General features: G+C 42.6%; 1 protein-coding gene across 2 annotated transcripts; it reads right to left on the reverse strand.

The window, feature by feature from the left end:
* Window positions 1–833: 833 nt before the first annotated feature.
* foxn2a (forkhead box N2a) lies at window positions 834–19,499 on the reverse strand. 2 transcript variants are annotated; one of them, XM_033613570.2, is made up of 6 exons: window positions 19,362–19,499; window positions 6,576–7,153; window positions 4,276–4,400; window positions 3,949–3,998; window positions 3,193–3,261; window positions 834–2,144 (listed from the first exon to the last, which is right to left on the reverse strand). In XM_033613570.2, exons 2-6 carry the CDS (start codon window positions 7,137–7,139, stop codon window positions 1,720–1,722), a joined length of 1,233 nt encoding a protein of 410 aa, XP_033469461.1. In that variant the 5' UTR covers window positions 7,140–7,153; window positions 19,362–19,499; the 3' UTR covers window positions 834–1,719. The 2 variants fall into 2 exon arrangements, with proteins under 2 accessions (XP_033469461.1, XP_033469462.1); XM_033613571.2 differs by lacking the exon at window positions 3,193–3,261.
* Window positions 19,500–19,793: the final 294 nt, after the last annotated feature.

Consider the following 19,793-nt stretch of genomic DNA (forward strand, 5'->3'; position numbering starts at 1 on the left):
TAGGGGAGGAAGAGCGAGGACGAAACACTAGTGGCCAGCCAGAACTGAGGGCACAACATGAGAGCAGCACAGGTCTTCCAACATCTCGCCTGCGAGCGACTGCACATACAAAGTCCAGTTCTCTCTGGCCATGACTACACCGTCCCCTTCTTGTTCTTCACACGTGAATATGCACTACGATCCGTGCCTTTTATCCATTTGAACCAGAACAGAAACACCCTCCCTCAAGTTGTGAATTAACTTTGCCACAGGATCAGCCATCAGAGAATTAGCTGTATAATTTTGCAATTTTCTAAAGTACACTGTTAAAAATAAAAAAAACAAGGAGAACACACGGAGGTATAATCAAACTGCAAACCCAAACAATGGAGCAAGAAGCTATGGCAATTTACTGTCCGCTCCTGTTTCTGACTATCAACCAGCTCTGCATTCAAAAGGACCAGAAGCAAGCAGAGTACCAAGCAGCCCTACAATACAGCTGTAGCAGGCAGATCTTTCATTATACCAGTCACATTCATTGGAGCAGTACGACTACTTTGTCAGCAGAGGGAACGAGTCTGACCGTTTCAAACTCTTTTCTGTCCCGACCACCATCTCAGGTTGAAGATGAAGTCGACATGCACTATGAAACACGCACACACACGCACACGCGCGCACACACACACACACACACACACACACACAAATAAAATTAATCTATGGAGGATAACCTATAACACGCAGTGAACATCTGGCAACATGTGGCAGATGTTCACTTTGCATAGGCTGTCACCAAACGTGAATATATGTCTGCACAATAAATGTCAAAAAAACACACTGATGAATGAAAGGGATTGACAGGATGAGCAGTTGATTTGCAAAGGAAAAAACAAAACAGCTTTCATTTGTATAGCACTGTAATGGCCGCACAAAATTGAGCGAAGTAGTATAGCTAACTTTGCAACTAAATTTGGCAGTGGCAGAGTAATACTATTTCCACATCTTGCTAATCCTGAAATAGAGCCAGAGCTCGTGTGTAATAAGTTTATCGCATAACAAGATCATAGTACTACTCCATTCATTCTCTTAATTGTAAAGTTTAACTAGCGTACTCAACTCTGACAAATGCCACCATGAAATAAAGTCAAAAAAAGTTAAGGGTTGTGGATTAATTATTGCATCTCTCTTTCAAGAGGATTTGTGGAGCGAGAATTCCTTTCAAAACAGTGGCATTTTTTTTTCTTTAGCACAAAAAGGAGAAACTGATAACACCAGGAGGTTAGGTTTTGTCTGTTACAAACATGCACTCATTCGCTTCATAAATAGATTCACTTGGAAGAGGATACAGGTTTGAGGAGGAAGCATGCAACGCTTGAGTTATAAAACCTTCAGCTTTTCCCGTTTTGTCTTTCAGAGAGAATTCTTGAATCGCAATCTTCTAATCCAACAGAAGCAGGCAGGTCGTTTTGGATAGGTTTCTCGATGGTTCTCCATAGCCCAAACACCCACCCCCAGCAGTCACCCCCGAGATACAAAAGTCTCTATATGGCTTTGTTCTCCTGTGTGAACGATACTATTGCCATTTGTTTTGTTGGACAGGGATATTCCCAAACAAAAAAAGGCTCAAAATGGCCAATGAACGATCAGATAAGGAGAAGGAGGCACACTGGGACACACGATCAGGGGTCAGAGGTTAGGGTTCACAGGGTCCGGAGTCTGATGGGGGGGCAAAAATAATCTTCATTTCCTGTTAAGTTTTGTGCTCTTGACAGTGCGTTTGGAGCCCTCCGTGCAGCTGCGTATACCAGCGAGGTGCAGCAAGGAGCCAGCGGCTTCCTTCAGCTCCTCATCCAGCTCTGGCTTGATCTCGCGCCGTGCCCTCTTTCCGGCGGGCCACTTGATGGCGGGCGGACGTCGAGAAGTCTGGTGGACGCCCCTCTCATCCCAAAGGTCGGAGTCCTCGTCGCTGTGGAAGCCCTCGCTGCCGGCGCGGTGGGACTGCCTGCGGTCGCAGCCTCCTTCGTCCAAGGAGGAGAGAGACGAGGAAGAGGAACGGGAGGAGCAGCGCTGCAGGGCTACGCTGCTGTAGTTGTGGTCCTGCTTTGGATCGCTGCTCACCAGGACAGAGTCGGGTCGGGAGAGGTCCAGTGGGCTGTCAGAATTGCCTGAGGAGAGCAGTACATGGAAAGAGTGAGCATACATTCAAACGAGAAAGGTTGTTTAACATGCTTGTTAGACCATGACAGATGTTCTAAATACTGCTCATCATGTAAAAGTCATGTTACATGAGTCTCTCTATAGTTGGCTTAAAATAGGCTGTGACTGATACTAAATAAAGGTTTTTTTTCTGAGAAGGAAAAAGCCAGACACGATGAACCATATACTGTTACTTTAGATAACTTGTTTTACAAGTATAAAGCAGAACTGAGACCAAGAGGGAAAATCTGACTTAAAAATATCTTATTTCACGCATGTTGAAGCAGACCGTTGATGGGGAAAGTACAAATATTAGCAAAAGCTAATCACAATAAAATTATCCTTAGAGGGCTTTTGCAGTCACTTAATCAAAATAATTAAGTACAGGCTAAATTAATTATGATCTTGTGTAAAGAAACAGATAGTAAATTAGATTTTTTTTTTTTTTAATCAGAACACATTGTAAAAACAGACAAAATACATTTTTTACCACATAGGAAGATCCTGCACTACAACACTTTCAGAAGACTTTAGTTGGCTTAATATTCTCCAAATGCTTTTTAGAATCGCTCATACGTTAAAGGTATAGTTCAACACTTTGGGAAATACAATCATTTGCTTTCTGTAAATAAGTTAATGTCAGAGACGCTGATAGGTGGATTTTGTCTCCTTTGAACACAGCCAGGCTAGCTGCTCCTCCTTATTTCCAGTTTTTATGCTAAGCTAAGCTAACGGCTGCTGGCTAGTGTTTCCTAGAAATCAAAATATTCCTTTAATATGTATTTAAAAGACACGACTGAAGGAAAACTTGTATGCAATCAGGTACAAAATATCATTCTTGAAACCTTTCCTGTGCAAGAACCAACATTTTGCTTATAAGAACAGGTGATGTACACGCTACAAATTAAAGCACACAACACAAAAAAAATGTAAGCAATGACAGGGTGGTATGTCGGGGGGGGGGGACAAAGAGTTGGAAGAATAGGTGAAAGTATGGCTGCTTGTGGATCCTCTTACATGGGTCAACGTGGTGCCCGGGGGCAGAGTTTAAGAGCATCATGGCAGTGGCAGCATCAATGTCAGACTCTGGAAGAGGAGAGAACATGCATGATGGTCAGTCCTAAGGTGTGAAAGCATGGTAGCATGGCAACTCTTCTAGGACTGGGAGGACTGGGTTCCTTCGGTCATTTTAAACTGGAGACATAGTGACCCAATCGATGTTTACTGAATGGATTGGATATGTAGAGGGTTCACTGAAACAAACCAGAGGATGAATTGAAGCCACTGATATTGCATCCGATCTTTTCAGACCTGACAAAGTGTCTAAAAGCCTCATAGCTCACTTCTGGGGGCTCTAAATTATTAATGATTACAGTGAGACTGAGTGCTCGACACTCAGCACCAGCAGAACCTCTGCCTGTCGTCAAGGTTACAAATCCAAGAGGCAGAGGGGGGAAAAGAGAAGGCTGAGACATCGACTGGGAGCTCTCGACATTATGGTCTACATGAGGCATCAATGACTCGAAAGCAACAAATCAAACCAAGAGTTGAGGATACAAGCACAGTGATGCTGAATGTTTTGGGACTGAAATGTGCACAGGCAACATAATCAAAATACTGCACAAACACAAGCTAAAAACAAACTGCACCGATTGGAATTCGTATACACCTGCAGATTCTTGCTGCACAGGCTGCTTTTATTGCAAACATCCAAACTAAAAAAAAAAAAAAAAAAAAAAAAAGAAAACGGAGATATGTTTGCATCTATCTCACCTTTGAATGAGCAGCCTTGTAGAAAGAGATGGCGAGGGGGTGAGGAGGCACTGCAGGAGGTAAACAAAAGACGTGAGGGGTCAGATTTTGAGTTTGCAAAGGGGATGTAAAAAGAAAGTCAGACGCGACCCTTCAAAAATTTCAGTTATTTACAGGATCAAACGTCAAATAAATAGAGTTACCTCCAAAATAAAAGAGAAAACTGTTGCAAAGTCCAATAAATAAATCAAATATGGTAATGCTAATGTGACAGAGACAGAGCTGCAAAATCACAGCCAATACAAACTCATGAATTCACAACATCCAGAGTGACTGATGAAAGCTTACCTGGGTGGGGAGGCGGGTGGTGTGCAGAAGGCATGTGCGGCAGGGAAGTGCTGCTTCTTAAGGGCTTGGATCAGGTTGGGGCGGTACTCGGGATCAACACACCAGAGCGAACCTTTTCCATTGGCCTGTGGGAAAGAGCGGAGACAGTCAAATTTCTACACCCAGATCATAAAGTATGAAACTTGTCAGAAGTTTGTGGCAATGAGAGGAATATTGATGTACAGGAAATCTAGATGTCCTGTTTCTTGAACAATCTATTCTGATTGGTCCTCTCACTATATTTAAACAAAAGGTATCCTCTGGAGCTTTTTTGTGAACAAGCAAAACTGATGTTTAAATTCAGTGTTTCTCACCAGAACTTATTGTGTGTATCCTTGAAGGCTAAAAAACATGGTCAAATTTCTTTCCTCATGTTTTTGCGAAGCAGAATTTTTTAATGTTTATAAATCATGCATTGATTTTATTTACATTTGCTAGCTTGCTATCTTTTTTACTGCCCTTTAGAGCATACATTTCTTTGTACATTAAGGTCAGCAAACTACGTGAATGAAATGAATATTGAAAAATCTGTGTTTTACCGATTTTTAATCCATCAAAAATGATATACATAATTATTCACCAATAGGGTGACATTGACAAAATTCCGGAAAAATCTCAGCTAACAAAATCTGTGAGCACTGCATACAGTAGACTGCACTGGAAGCAGTATAGTGATGTGTCAGATTTCATTACAGTGAGCCTCATTTTGCACAAATGGCAAAAATGTTGAAACAATTGTTCTCAGAGGAGCACTACATCATAAACAAAGCAGTGGAAAATAGCAAACGCAAAACTAAGAATTCCTCAACAAAAGGAGGAAATAGCTGCTCCACGGCACTGTGCGAGGAATGAATTTGTCTGTTGGTGATGTGTGCGGGAGTGTGTTAACTGTCACTTTATCTGATGGCGGCGTATTGCCCAGTCTGGGAGGAGAATAGAGTGAGGGAGGCAGTGAGGGAGGGAGGAGAATAACCTTGACTCAGATTACCAGCCAGCCCTGATGCAGGAAGAAGGAAATGTCTCCATGGCAACGGAAACCACCAGCCAGTGTCATGTGAAACTGGTGCTGGTCTCTCAGCAGACGAAGGGCTCACGCTGTGCACCTGCATGCTGAGCGGCCTGCAACGCACCATGTTGCTGCTCGTAGAGTGCTTACCGACATCCCCTCCCATGATGGGAAAATATGAGGTCTTAGCCAGGCACAGCCTTGGCACCACGGGCTCTACCGGTCACAAGTCTGAACTCATACTGAAGCTCAATATGGCTGCCATCGTGTCGCTCCCTGGATTTGTACAGTAACATGTAAATAAGGTTGCGTCTGACACTGGTCTGACTGTGGTCTATCTCTAAAACTTGAGCAACAAATGCAAATTATGTCGAAGGGGAACTAAAAAGCTTACAAAGTATTATTATCAGGATTTGGCAACATTTGAATGAAAATCTGATGACAGCTTTGGGGTTGTTTACTTATGTTACCAAGCCACTGTCAATCAAATCAGCTCAAACCACACTCCCACAGTCTTGATGACGCAGTGTAACTGACTTTAAGAATGTTAAACTGCTCATAAAAAAACACCCAAGATGTTTTTTTTAGCAGCTTTAAACTGAGGTATTACTTCTAAATACAAAGCTCACTTATTTAGTTGACAAGACTGTTTGTGCAGGATATGCAGGATGTGTTTTTTATCACAAGCATGTGCACATGAGAAGGTCAACTTCTCTCTTTTTATGCAGGAACACAAACACAAATGAGCACGAGTCACACGTACTCTGCCAGGACCAGGCCGACAAAGATTCTTCCTACAAACCCGTCTCTGCACTTCAGGTCACGTTTGCTTCCTTCCCGCAGTGTGACATTGAGGTTTCCAACACTGGGATGCTTCTCTCCCTGGTTGAAACAGTTGCACTACCTTGCAGTGCTTCAGGAGATAAAGTCCTATCTTAGTGTGCTGTGTTTGCATTTCCTCAGACGGAGTATCTGTGACCTTGACTGGATTCCACCCTTATCGCAGCAGAGTCAGAGGTCCCTGCGGCTGTGTTACGGTCCTGGACACTGTCACATGAGCCACATTGCAGCTTCACACTGCAATGCATTGTTCCAGCCGTGGTTTGTTAAACAAAGCAGACGCATTTTGACCTACGGAAACTGTATCACATTAAACTATGCAATGACAGTTCTGAGAGGTATAATCTCAGGCACAGTTTCTAAGTTTAAATCTGTGTGAAGTGTGTGAAAGTCAGGAGACAGTTTAAAAACATACCTTTCCCAAACTCCTCTCGACCTTGCGGAAGCATTTGTTCAGGGACAAGTTGTGACGAACTGAGTTCTTCCAGCCAGTGGGAGCATTGGAAAAATAAGGGAAGTGCTCGAGAATCCAGCCGTAGATTTCTTTCACAGGCAAAGATTTGCTGGGGGACTGCTCAATGGCCATGTAGATGAGGAGAGAAAACGAGAAAGGGGGCTTAGACTTCAATGAGTCCCGCTCCCTGCCTCTGCCGTGTGACGAAGATGAGGAGGAGGATGACGGGCCCTGGTTGGACCCGAGGTCTCCCTCTATGTCGAAGAAAGGACTGCCACTGGGCTGAGCTTCCGGACCTCCCAGAGTGAAGTTCTGAAGCAGGTTCTCGTGCAGCCAGTTGAGGTTGGTGAGCTCCTCATCCTCGGTACCTCCAGTACGATCCACACTGGTCGCCAGCGGACTGGATGCACACTCTGCCTCAGGCAGTGTTCCCACACCACAAACACCTCTGAGCCCTGTCCGCTCCTCTTGCATACCCGGAATTTCCGTTTTCTTATCTGGTGACATCCCAATGATTGGACCCATTAAATCAAAGAGGTCTGCAGAGAGAGGAGAAAATAGGTTATTAATGATTAACAACTCAAAACATGTACACAAAAATCACAGTTCTTGAACGGATTTCAAAAGTTGGCAGTATGAAATAACTGGATGCGACATGATGGAATGATGTGCTCTTCCAAGCGTTGACCTTGTTTTCCTAAGTCTTCCCTAGGGGCACACCCCCCTGTGGCTGTGTCTGTCTACCTCTATTTCACTTCCTGCCCCTCTCTCTGACACTCTCCTCCATGCCTGGTGAGAACGGAGAGGCTCTCAGCTCTCCCCCACTTGACTCCAGCCGAGGACCTTCGAGGAGGTCCTCTCAAGCAACTGAACCGACTCAAGGCTCCACTCCTCGACGCCCACCTCGTTTCAGATGAGACCCAGCTGCTCGTTATGTGTAAATGAGCATGAAACCGTCCAAGGACTGCAGGAATGAGTGGAAGGCCTCCATCTTGCAGAGTGGATGGCTCTTACAGGCTGATCTACATTCAGTCAGGATCAAGTCTCAATTTGTCACATGCCAGATTAAGTAGTGTAAAGAGGCTACAGGCCCGGGAGTTGTCAGTCATTTAACAACACTAGGAAATTCAATATTGCCAGGAGCCCTGTATCATTAACCAATTTCACCCAAGGACACTTATTAATATGACAATCATAGTTTTTTACAAGGGCTCAGAGGAAGAATTGCTGGCGTGTCATCTTGTGCAACAGTTATGATCCTGCCAAAGTTTTTAGTGGAAACCAATATTGAGCTATTATTTTAATTACAGGCACAGAAAAAGATATGTCCAAGTTTAACCCACTGAAATAAGTGAATAAGTACTTATTTTAAAATAAAATGTTGCCCAATAATTCTGAATAACTTTGTAAATTAGATGTGGGGGTAGAAATTGATTCCTAGATGCATCTTTCTTGAAAGATATATCCATGAAGAAAAGTAAATCGGAAATTTAGCCTAAATGTCAACATCATGCTCACATGTAAAACTTTTTAAGGCTGGACTGAACCTCCTTTACAGGTGAACCAACTGACCTTTCGCTAAGTCCCGCCCTTCGAATGCAGACTGGCCAATCATAGTGTAGCACTGGCCAACACCACCCGGCCTGTTCTTTATAGACTTTCTTGTGGTTGTTTCAGATTTTCTTCAATTTCAGGGTGATTTTGTGCATTCCGAACTCAACATTGTGGCTGGAGCCTGCGTACTACTGATACTCATTACCTGGGATGGTTGGGAGGAGATATAGCCTATGTTTGTTCCCTGTTTCAAAATCATAATCAAACCCTGAAAAGAGTAGGGTTAGCTAGCTAGTTACTTTATGGGAACTAATGAAGGAAAACAAGGAAACTTTGCCGTTATTTAACCAGCTGTGTGTCATGAGTGCATGCAGAAGAACAGTGTTTGGCTTCCTTCTGGGGATGTTTTGGTCCCAAGATCTTGCTGCAGAGTGAGCACTCTTATCTTTGCTGATACTCTTTGGTACAACCAGCGCATTAAAAGATGAAGTGACACAAACGGGAGAGACTTTGCACCATAAGGCTCCGAAATAACGCTATCTTCTCTCTTCTGCTTAATACAAAACAGTCTCTGGCCTTTGTTTGATGTCTAGTGTCTAAAGAAATGTTGTTGCACATTTCCGATCCATCTTAAGTGCATTTTGTTTCTTATTTCATCACATGAATGCTGCTGTCACACTGAGTGTCCCACTGAGCCCAGTTCAAACTTTAAAACTTTACATTCTGAGTCAGGTGTGGCCCTCCTTTAGCTTCTAACTATCTTTTTAACCAGTTATTGCTGCTGCATGAGGTTGACATGCTGGATATGTCCTTTACAAATGCACTATAAACCTTTCCATCTGCTTCTCTCTCCGAAATCGCATTTTTGTTTTTTAAAAGAATGTGATAATATTTCTTCAGTCACAGTATGGGCTCCATGCTAGCTCCAATAGCTTAACAGACCATCTTAAAGGGGCGGGGCTTAGCAAAGCGTCAATTAGATTGTTAAATGTAACGGACGTAAAACATGTTTTTAAAGTAGCAAGTAATCATAGACTAAGAACAAATAAATATTGTAAAGAAATTAAAAAATTGTGATGCATAAAGATGAATCAATAATCCCTCTGAATCGAAATAAAATTGTGAGATGCCTAGAGATTTCCACCCCTATGTAAACTATAAAATAAAAGCTATTTGGTGGGGCCACAAACACAAAGCGATCACTCTCTGGCTCAGCTCACAACAAGCTTTATGTCCTGGGTGTCACCATGACAACCATGCCTTCCCTTCAATTAAGAGCAGAAATCCCACAAACAAGATATATAGATACAATAAGAAAATAATAATCCATGCTGGCTGCCACAGACGACCACCGTGCAGCCGCCTTGTAACGAAACACTCCTGTTGCATCCGCTGGGTGAACACCAGATGCCCCAGTCGGGAGTGGTCTGGGACGTTCTGGTTGCAGACTAAGATGGAAGTAGAGTTGGAAGGTTGGTGGGGTAACGGCGTGCAGAGAGCTGTGGTGGATAGGCATATCTTTTCATTTCTGTGATAAGATAAGAATTGGGTCAAACTCGAGAGTGTTTGCACGGTGGGTGAGACAGGAGAGAGTGTACATGCACACACAAATCAGTTTGTCAAAGCCAATCAGTGAGGACATGAGGGGGAAGGAGGAGGCATTAGAGCATTTACAAAATGACCACTCAACTCTCAACGAGGGGATAAACATATAGCGGAATCATCCTGTTTTGGTTTGGAGTGACTTCTAAATGTAGGGTTGTGATTTATTCAGGCTTTAAAGCGTACTTGTTTGAGTTTCTGTCATAATAGTACATCCTGTCTCCTCATAGGTGACGTCATGTCAGCTACTTATCAGCCCTTCAGTCCTCCATTGTCTATGTTTTAAATATGTCAGCACCATTGAAGTTTTCTTTGCAGTCGCAAACACTTGTGTGATTCTGATCACCACCAAAGGGGAAGTAAGTGAAAGAGCTTTCCAGGCCAAAGGCAAAGGGACAGGCAGAGTGAACATAGGAAGAGACATAACAATAATAGGGAAATCCTTTTATGGGAGGACAGAGAAAGACAGAAAGCGAGACCAAGAGACTGAGAGGAAGACAGAGAGAGTGGGCCAGCTGAGACTCAGTGGTAGTGAGGTATGCTATGGAAGTTATCCTCAGTCTAGGATGAATCACAGCTCTCAGCAAAGTAGAGCAATCAGATATGTCAGGCAGCGAGAGAACTGCCCATTTGTGTTAAAAGAAAATCTCTGCTCAAGAGACCAAAACACAGAAAGATATCTCTTCACATGACAGGTTCCTACTCTGAATGAATTTACAAATAGAAAGGGGGGACTGTGCAGACAGACAAGCCTGCAGTTTTAGAGGAAAATATCCTTTATCCTTCTAAAAATAAATTCAGAATTAGGCTAGCTGTGAACACGGGCAAAATATCTAATGCTTTTGAAAATGTTTAGGCACATTTAAGGGCAGATTGTTTACAAAGCGTTTATGTATTTGTGTTGTGGTGCCAGAGAGAAAGAAAGGATGAGTGAGGATGCCATCTGACAAAGATCCCAGGCTGTTCCATGAAGCCCTGCCTTAGGCTGTTTTTTGGAAGTTTAAGTCAAGTCCACTTCCATGAGTGTGTTACCCAATACATGATGATGACAAACAGTAAAAACAGGCCATCACAGGTGCGGCAAGAAACGGCCTTAACTGCATAGGTCTTTCATTTGACTAAAAGGTGTAGTCGAAGTGTTTTCTGGAGCCAGAGTCAACCATTAACACTCCATGTGGTTGCCCTTTCCTTTTCATTACAGAAAACAACACATTTTGGCTCCATAGGCATTTCTTTTATTTCAATAATGATGTTTCAGCCTTCGGGCCTTCTTCAAGATCAACAATGCCCTTTCTTCTTCAACAGGCCATGAGTGATTGCCCGTGAACTTGATTCAGTTCGGTGGGAGGGAGATGAGAAGAAGTTGTGGCCTGGGTAAAGTGTCAGACCCCTGATTAACCTTAAAACACGAGAGAGCTTCACCTCAGTCTATCTTCACAGCCATGACTTCTCAGCTGGGCCCTCGGGTGCCAGAGAGCGCTCGTCTTCTTTTGAGTATCTCCTCCAGAAGGCCGTCATTTGAATATCAACAGAGGCAGGGTGGACAAATGAGAGAGCTGCCTTGCACCCAGCCAAACACAGGAAGTGTTTTACCAGGACTGCAGCTGGTCAATTACCACTGCTGTTGCAATGATCGCAGTTATCATTGCTCTTATGAAAAGGCATCAAAGAGAGGCGGCTGAGAATGCAATGAATAATGGGACACTAGTGTGGAGAGGGGAGAGGGAGCTAATAAGCCAGGCTGGCCTGTTGACTGCAGCATCCTTGAAAATACACCAAAGCTGCAATGGTGCTGACCTGGTGGCTCATCTGCAAGTTAAAATAGCCGCGCGCACCGCCAGCCTCATCATATTCATGTGCAAACAGGCAGGCACTAACAGCAGGTGCCAAGGCACATTTTTCCCCCCCTTTCAAACTGCTCTTTTATCCTGTTAAGCACTTAGCCTATTCAAAAATACACAAAGACATATGGAGATTGCTTTAAGTGGCAAATCAAGCCGTTGACGTGTCAAATATGTACGGGGGAATGTAAAGGAGATGATGGCGGCATCGAGATGAAGAGGTACTGGTTTGAGATGTTTTCTGGGAGCGAATCTCACGATCAGGACTCAGTTGCCACGGCAGCCAATGTTGTAAGGGAAGCAATTGTGCTCATGTCTGTGCATGAAGAGAGAGCTAATGTGGGGAGATCAATACAGGCGGAAAATGCTGAGGCCAGCAGTCTGCTGCTGTTCTCCACAAACCTGTCTGACAAAGAGCAGTGGGAAAGGCCACAGCCAACCTGGATGTCATGGCACTACTGACTAAGTGCTACGAGGGCGTACTTTATAATACCCGTAACATGCACCAAAAGCTACTTTGTTTAGTAAAAAAAAAAAGACAAACAGCTTATTATTTTTCATGTAAATGACAGATTTGAGAACAAAAACCTCGGAGGTTATGTGTGTAACTGCCATGAGTTCATCCATGTACTCACGCCACACCCTCCTCGTAAGAAAAAAAACAGTTGACACAAACCGGTTACACCTCTGTCATAGACACACAAAGGTGTGTCGCAAAGCCCCATGGCGAGGGCTGTTATTTGAAACCCTAACTGATATTTAGGTGACTACCCAGTCTGGCTAAAGCTCTAAAAATGTGAATGAGACAAAGGGGGGCTGAGTTAGAGTGGGAGAGACAGAGAAAGAGAGAAAGAGGCTGTTCCAGAGTGAGGTAGCCAAGTGGCAGGCTCTTTTTTTAAACAGGAGGGTCAAATTATGTCATAATAACAAATAAAGCATCTATTAATGCGGAGGCTAATTAGGCTACTGTTAAAGCATGTCTAAATGATACTTTTTTTAATCAAACTACTCAATGGATTAAAACCATCTACTCGATGTCCGAGGTGAGAGCGAATGAAAAAGCTTGCACAAAGCATTACAACTGGCCCCACACTCGGCTCATACAAAGGAGCAGTTGTTTTTGCTCTAGTCATGTTTCAGAAGTGCTCAGTATTCACCTCACAGTTTCAAACAGTGGACCGGGAGGGAAGGAAACACCTCCTGTCTGTTGAGGAAGTTCATTTTCAGAAAACAAATTCAGACTTCACACAGAGACAGTCGGGCCCCGCTCTACACCAAAACAGAGGACTTGAGCAGCGAGAGGCTGAGAGGTAGCGTTCACTGAAGCAGCAGTGTTTGCTTTGGCAATCTATGAATTCCAGCAGCACGAAGCTTATAGACTGCTGACAAACACCGAGGCTGAACCTTATGTATTGACTGATGCAATCACTTAACAGCCAGGGGGGAAAACAAGCAAACAAAACAATGGATAATTACTGCGATGTTCGTCGGAGATATTAACTTCTCACAGTGATTTCAAACTCAAACACACTGGACTGCACTTTGACTGTCAACAGAGGTGAGGCCTTCAAAAGTACATGCCAGTCCCCGGCCTGCACTGAAACCTTATCTCTTGGGTCATGTGGCTCTAAGTTCAGTGTACAAACACTCACCACCAATCAGCATACACAACAGCCTCATATACTCTCAGATACCAAAAACAGCACTAATCGCCACTCCACTTTTACACTAGGATCCAATACTTCTAAAAAATGGTTGAAAGGAAATTTATTTTTGTATTTTCTACATATTTTCTATATTTTTCTTCATTTTCGAGGCAACAAATCTGCCTTTATCAATTCAGTTGAAGTTTCAACACAAGCCCTTCTTGGAATTCGCTCTGTATGAGATTACCTTCCATGTAAATACTACAAGCTTTGTCAAATGAAATTTTGTGCACAAGAAACAAAGAAAACACCAGTAAGGCCCTGCATGAAAATCCTGAATCACAGCAAACTCTAATGGAATTCTTAGGTAGGTATCCATGTCAAATACAGTGGGAACACAGGGCTCCTAATAAACAGCGTGAAGACAGCTGGAAGTACCTTGCTTTCAAAGAATGAAAATATTTACTGCGGCTTCTGGCGTGAGTAAATCAACTAAAGTGCATACACAGGAAAATATGTACATGCAGTAAGAGGCGGTAATATAACATTAAGATCTGGCAGCAGTGAAGGGTTGGCTATCTGCATCTTACATTATAGCCTATTCTAGTTGTCTTTCCCTTAATTATGTTGACTCAACATCAGCAGCCTCTACATATTAAAAGTTTTTGGAGAAAGTACAAAACAAATCAATTAAAATTTCAATTTTTCTTTAATTAGTGCTAAAACAAGACATGAGTTTTAGTGCCAAAATGCTACCTCTTAAGTACTGTCGTTTTTCAGAATAATTTTTCTACAAACACCTTTTTTCCTGTCAAACAAAATAAGCTTAACTTCTCTAAATAATCAGTGTTTAGTGTCTCGGAACAAATAGACTTACAAGAACATTTCTTGTGGGACAATTTTGTACCAACTCTCGGTATGAGAAATGTTTCAATGTTTCAAAGCCCTACAGAAAGTTTGACATTTGATAGCATCTAGACATAACTTTCACTATGCAACACTCCATAAAGGCTAGAGAACATTAGCTGCAATAATCATAAGACAACTACAGGGTGCAAGGTTTTATTTTACTCACTATAAAGAACGCACACATTTTGGTGACACACAAGTCCATGGCTTCTGTTATATTGTGAGCCTCAGTCAGACCCAGACTCAGATGAGGAGTCTGTTGTACACCAAGTTCGGAAACGTATCAGAATGGTAAATGTAGTTAGAATCCTTTATTTGTTTATGTTGTTTGTTGGCTTGTAACTGGCAATGGCTGACACTAGTGGTTGTGATACAAACTATAATGTCTGCTACGCTGTTACAGTGTGTTCACATTGGCCCAATGTATATCCATAAACTACACACACTACAATGTTTGCAGTCAAAACTTTCACTATGCTAACATAAACCCTGCTCTGTGTATTGACAAGTCCGCTCTGCGGACTCTGCGATGGAGGTTTCAAGTTTTTCGCTAGTGTTGTGTCAAAGTCTGTTCCTGTGTATATGCCTTTATTAAAAAAGCGATTGGCTTTCATATTAGTTATCTACCTAATCTAGTTTGCTTGTTGAACCTTTGAATCTTAGATTTTAGGGAAGTGCACAGACATAGTTTCAGTAGAAGAATGTGAAAACACCCCTCTAGTCACAAACTTTGCACAGACACAAGTCAGTATGGTCAAGATCAGACATTTTAGGGGACATAAACGTTAAAGACAAAATACATTTTTGAGTGGAAGGGGACTTAAAATTGTTCAACAAAGTTTTTTTGCAACAAATCACCATGGTGATCTGATGACAATGTAAGACTTTTAAAAATAGCAAAGCTCTAGACATGCTCTAGTAAACTGAGCTGAGTGCTTGTTCATGGATTGAGATGCTTCAAGTACAGAGCCCAGTGTAAAACTCTCATTCAAATAGGCGTATGAAGCAACTGTTTCATGTTAACGTTTCACTTTGGCAAAACACCTAACCGGCCCTTTACTGGTGCTGTCCTACTGGCAGCATTGTTTTACAACTCAACACTAAATTGTTAAAATTCTGTGGCACCTTGGTTGGCACTGGTTACAAAATGTTGGTCAACTGACAATACAATCCCCATTCAGCTCCACACATCCAAGAAAATCCTGATAATTCACATGCAAGATGGTCAGCCTGCGTTGTTGTTGTCATACTGCCATCAATTAAATAAATCCTGTTAATTCACCCAGGGGTGACGAGACAAAGACCCATTGTGACACAGGACACAGCCTTGCTTCCCTCTTCCTTTCTCTCAGTCAAAAAACGGTCACATCGGTGTTGCTTTCAATGAGGCTGGCCCTAATGGGCTGCATCTTGAGTCCACCACGTCAGAAATGAGACAGGCACAGTGTCAGTGAGGGGGTTAGCGAGGGGCAGGGAAGAGAGGGAGGGGGCTGTGCACTAAAGTGTTGGTGCATTACCACTGTGACCGATCAAGAGATGGAAAACAATAACTGGAGTAGACGGAGGGGCGCCACAACAGGAATACACACATTGCCCATATGCAACTTTCATACACACACAGAGGCGCATGGAGGAAAAACTGAGGTAGAAACTCACAACAATCACATTCAATCTAATTTTAGATTTGCAGAACCAGATCTCAACGTGTTCTGCCTTTTTGTTGATGTCATAACATTACCTACAATCCACTGACCCCGGTTTGTAAAATGGTGACAGCTGTAAAGTTGACAATCTGAACAGGACAGGCAAACAACATAAAGGAGGCAGCACATGCTTCTACAGGCGTTTACATTTGCATCTCAAATTCAGTGCTACCACCTATGTTTGATTAGCAAAATGTCACAGACTCAAGACAACAAACTCCTGGGGATATCCCTCCTTCCAAAACACACGGGGGGTTGTGAGCAAGTGATGAAACACACATGTGCAGCTTTAATTATTCAAGCCAACCACCACAAAACTGCACGAAGCAGTAAACTCCACGAGCCAGACAGGCCAACGTCAGCAGTTAGAGCTGGAGCTCACTGATTGGTGACTGATCTCAGATAGATATGTCGTTGTTCAATTTGACAATAGCCCCTCATAATGGGAGGTAGAGGGAGATCAACACATTTCTTTTTTATAAAACAGCAGCCTATGAAGACTGTCGTTGGCTGATAACACAACAAACACACTACTTGCACTAAAGTGGCAAAGAGTATCTACTATTACTCGCTTTACAAAACATGCTGTTAATTTATTTTAATTCATTTTCCACTTTGAATGTGTAAAAACACTGCAATATGCACACAACAACATAATTATGGGAATACAGTTACTTCAAGTGAACAAAGACCGTCAACTTCCTTACTCTGCCAGTCATCTAATTATTCAACCTCTTCCATTACAACGATTTAAAACAGTCAGAAAAATCAAAGTCACAAATGACTGGGTAATTGCAGGGTGTTCAGAGAACAGTAGGGTTATAAAGCTTGGAGCTTTTCTGTTTAGCCAGTCCATGAGAAACCAGGTTTAGACTGTGTTAAGCAATCCCTAAAGTTTCTGCCACACGGGACAGCTTTCGTAATGAATTTAAAACCACAGTCACTCCTATACCTACAGAGAACATGGTGGATTTTAGAGGACGCAACCTTTCATTTGCTCTGGGTCAGAGTACACAATTCTGTGATAAGACTGATTGCACGGCAACACCACCATTTTGAAAAGCAGATTCTTTAGCACTCTCGCTCAGACCGAGGTAACAACTCGGACTACAATCCAGTTCCATGCCATTTCCTTATTAAGATGTTTAATATGTTATATTCAGTGTGTTGTGATGTCTGAAAAGGACAAGATAGCTCCCATTTAAAATGAACTTTATACACTAGAATTCCACTGGATAAAAATGTTGTGCTATGGTGATCTCTTCTGTCACATGGCTTCATTGATATCATACATCATGAGGAGCATCTTCCTGTTCTGTCATCAGTACAGTATAATGGAGCAACTTCTCAGAAAAGTGACACCAATGTGTTCATCAGGCTGTAAAAATGAAACGCAGCATTCATGGGAGCTCTAGAGGAGCTTGAGATACTTTTGATACCACTGTGTCTATTGTATTGTGGTCTAAACATGGACATGGAGCAACAATTTAAGTATGTGACTATCAGGGCATAACTGTCTCCAAAAAAAGGGTTTAAAATAAGAACAAAAAGTCTAAATCAAATCAAATTAATTTAACAAACAGGCCAGTGCCCCAGGGTTTAATGTCAGGATTATATGACAGAAATGATACTATGACTCATGCAGGCTATACATTTCTGTTTCGAGTTATCATCTAACATTTATCGGATTCTCAAGTCTTCTTGTTAAATTTTCAACCATTGTACACTGTGAGCAGACCCATAAGAGAAGACCAGAACATTCAAAGACTGGGCAGCCTCCTAGTTCACCTGTATTTCACCTCATACTGAGGTAGAAAGGAAGCTCAAACCATGGAGTAATGACTTTTATGGTAACTGATCCACCAATTCAAATAACGTTATGATGGTACACAATGAAAGATAATTCAGCTCCACAGACAATACTGGATCACTGCAGTTATTAAAGCCAATTCACGTCAGCAATAACTACATCACTGTGTTACGACAGGTCTTATTTATAGTAATGAATGTCAGTAAAGTTAGCAGACCCTCGTCTATTCTGGGAGCCAAAAGTCCTTACCCTTCAGAGGCTCCTGTACATACAAACATGTACAGGAGCGGATACACGCTAGAACAACAAACAACAGCAAAGACAACAGATGGTTTGACCTACAACATGACCGTGGAAATTCTGGCTGAAAAAAAAATAAAATAATGGCAGATTGACAACATCTGTTTCTTTCTTGTTTCTTTTTCTGTCCCCTAAGCTCCTGTTGCCTTTGTCTTCTATTTATCACCAGGGCTTTAACAACTGTCAAGCAACAAGAAAGGAACGTCAGTCTACATTAATGTCATAACCTCGCCAAAGAAAAAAGAAATGTTCTCATCACTTTTTTTGCCAAATATACACAGAAACCTCAGAGCACACAATGAATTTTAGATGAGGTTAGTCCAGTCCAGTAAATAAAGCACTGACAGGCAGCAGGTAGAGAGCCTACAAGGGCAGACAATACCAGACACGTGGGATAACATGAAGTATATGAAGGACCAATTCAACACATAAAGTATATCCAACTGGATTAAACAGAGATATTTTTCTACTCTCTGCCATTGTTTGTAGAGCACTCTGTATCTGGGACAATCTTGTGATAATCCATTACATCATGTGCTTAGCTAGCCAGTGTAGCCTCCCAACCTCTGGTGCCGTCGATATATACCATTAAATATTCAATATTTCTAAATATGAGGGGAAGATAGGCGTCTAAAATTAAAACCAACAATAATAATTGAATGTGGCTACCTGCTAAGTCACAACTTGAGGAACTACACGACAGCCAAATCCATTTAATGCCACACACAGTCGAAGCCATCTGAAAAGGTAAACTGAAAGTGTTGCTAGCAAAGAAAACTAATACGCTTTGTAGCTAATGCTAGTTACACGGTGGCATTAATCACCACGGAGCAAACACTACACTCTCAAGCGACCGCGACCAGTAACACAATGAGGAATACAAAGTTACACGTAATGACGTGGACTATTGCACAACACTTCCCGACACACAGGACTCGTTACGAAGTAACTTATGTCCGGTTAGTTACATTTTGGTGGGCTTTAATTAAGAGTGGGCTCACCAGCTGTAACGATACCAACGTTAGCTCAGCCAGCACAACCGTGAGAGGCAAAGTAGCGTTAGCAGTAGCTCGGTGGGTTGGTGACGGTAAATGTACTGCTAATGTTAGCATAACATGTTAACTGTATACGGCATTAAACTAATTATGTCTCCATATATCAAACGATAACCATTCTATATAAATAAGAGCCCGAATAGCAGAGAGAAGTAACGTTAACATTAGCTTGCTGGCCACATGCTGTCGCTTGTTCTGCCATGCTGGCTGCTCTAAGCAAAGTCACTTGACCACATTTACTTTTCGCTTGTTCGCAACACAAACCGTATCCACCCCAAACACCACGCGAATATGGATACATTCAAAAAAAGCCGATCAAATACTCACAATCATGCACGGCGTGCCTCGGTGCGGTATGTTTAAAGACACGTCTGTGCGCAGTTTATTCAGATGTCTGTCTCACACAATGTCAGAGATCAGATCAGCAGCTGCTTCCTCCATACACGCAGCGCGCAGATCACACAGCGCACGGCAACGCTACCAAACCCCTCGCCGTCGTCATGGCAACAGGCCCACTTCAGCCAATCAAAACCCCTCCCCTCCTATCTCCCCTGGCAACTGCCGCAGCGCCGGAGCTCCGCGAACGCGCACGCCATCCTATTTTGCATCGTGCAATGTGCTTTCACTTTTATCGCCAGCTGCTTGTAACGTAACACAGAGGAGGGAAACGGGGTCTGTGGTGTTTTAAACACATCTAATGAACAATGAGGTGCGTAGTGAAGTAGTGATGGGATTAATTATAAACGAATCAAGTGTGTT

The sequence above is a fragment of the Epinephelus lanceolatus genome, chromosome 17, assembly GCF_041903045.1.
Source record: "Epinephelus lanceolatus isolate andai-2023 chromosome 17, ASM4190304v1, whole genome shotgun sequence".
In the NCBI taxonomy this organism is placed as follows: domain Eukaryota; kingdom Metazoa; phylum Chordata; class Actinopteri; order Perciformes; family Serranidae; genus Epinephelus; species Epinephelus lanceolatus.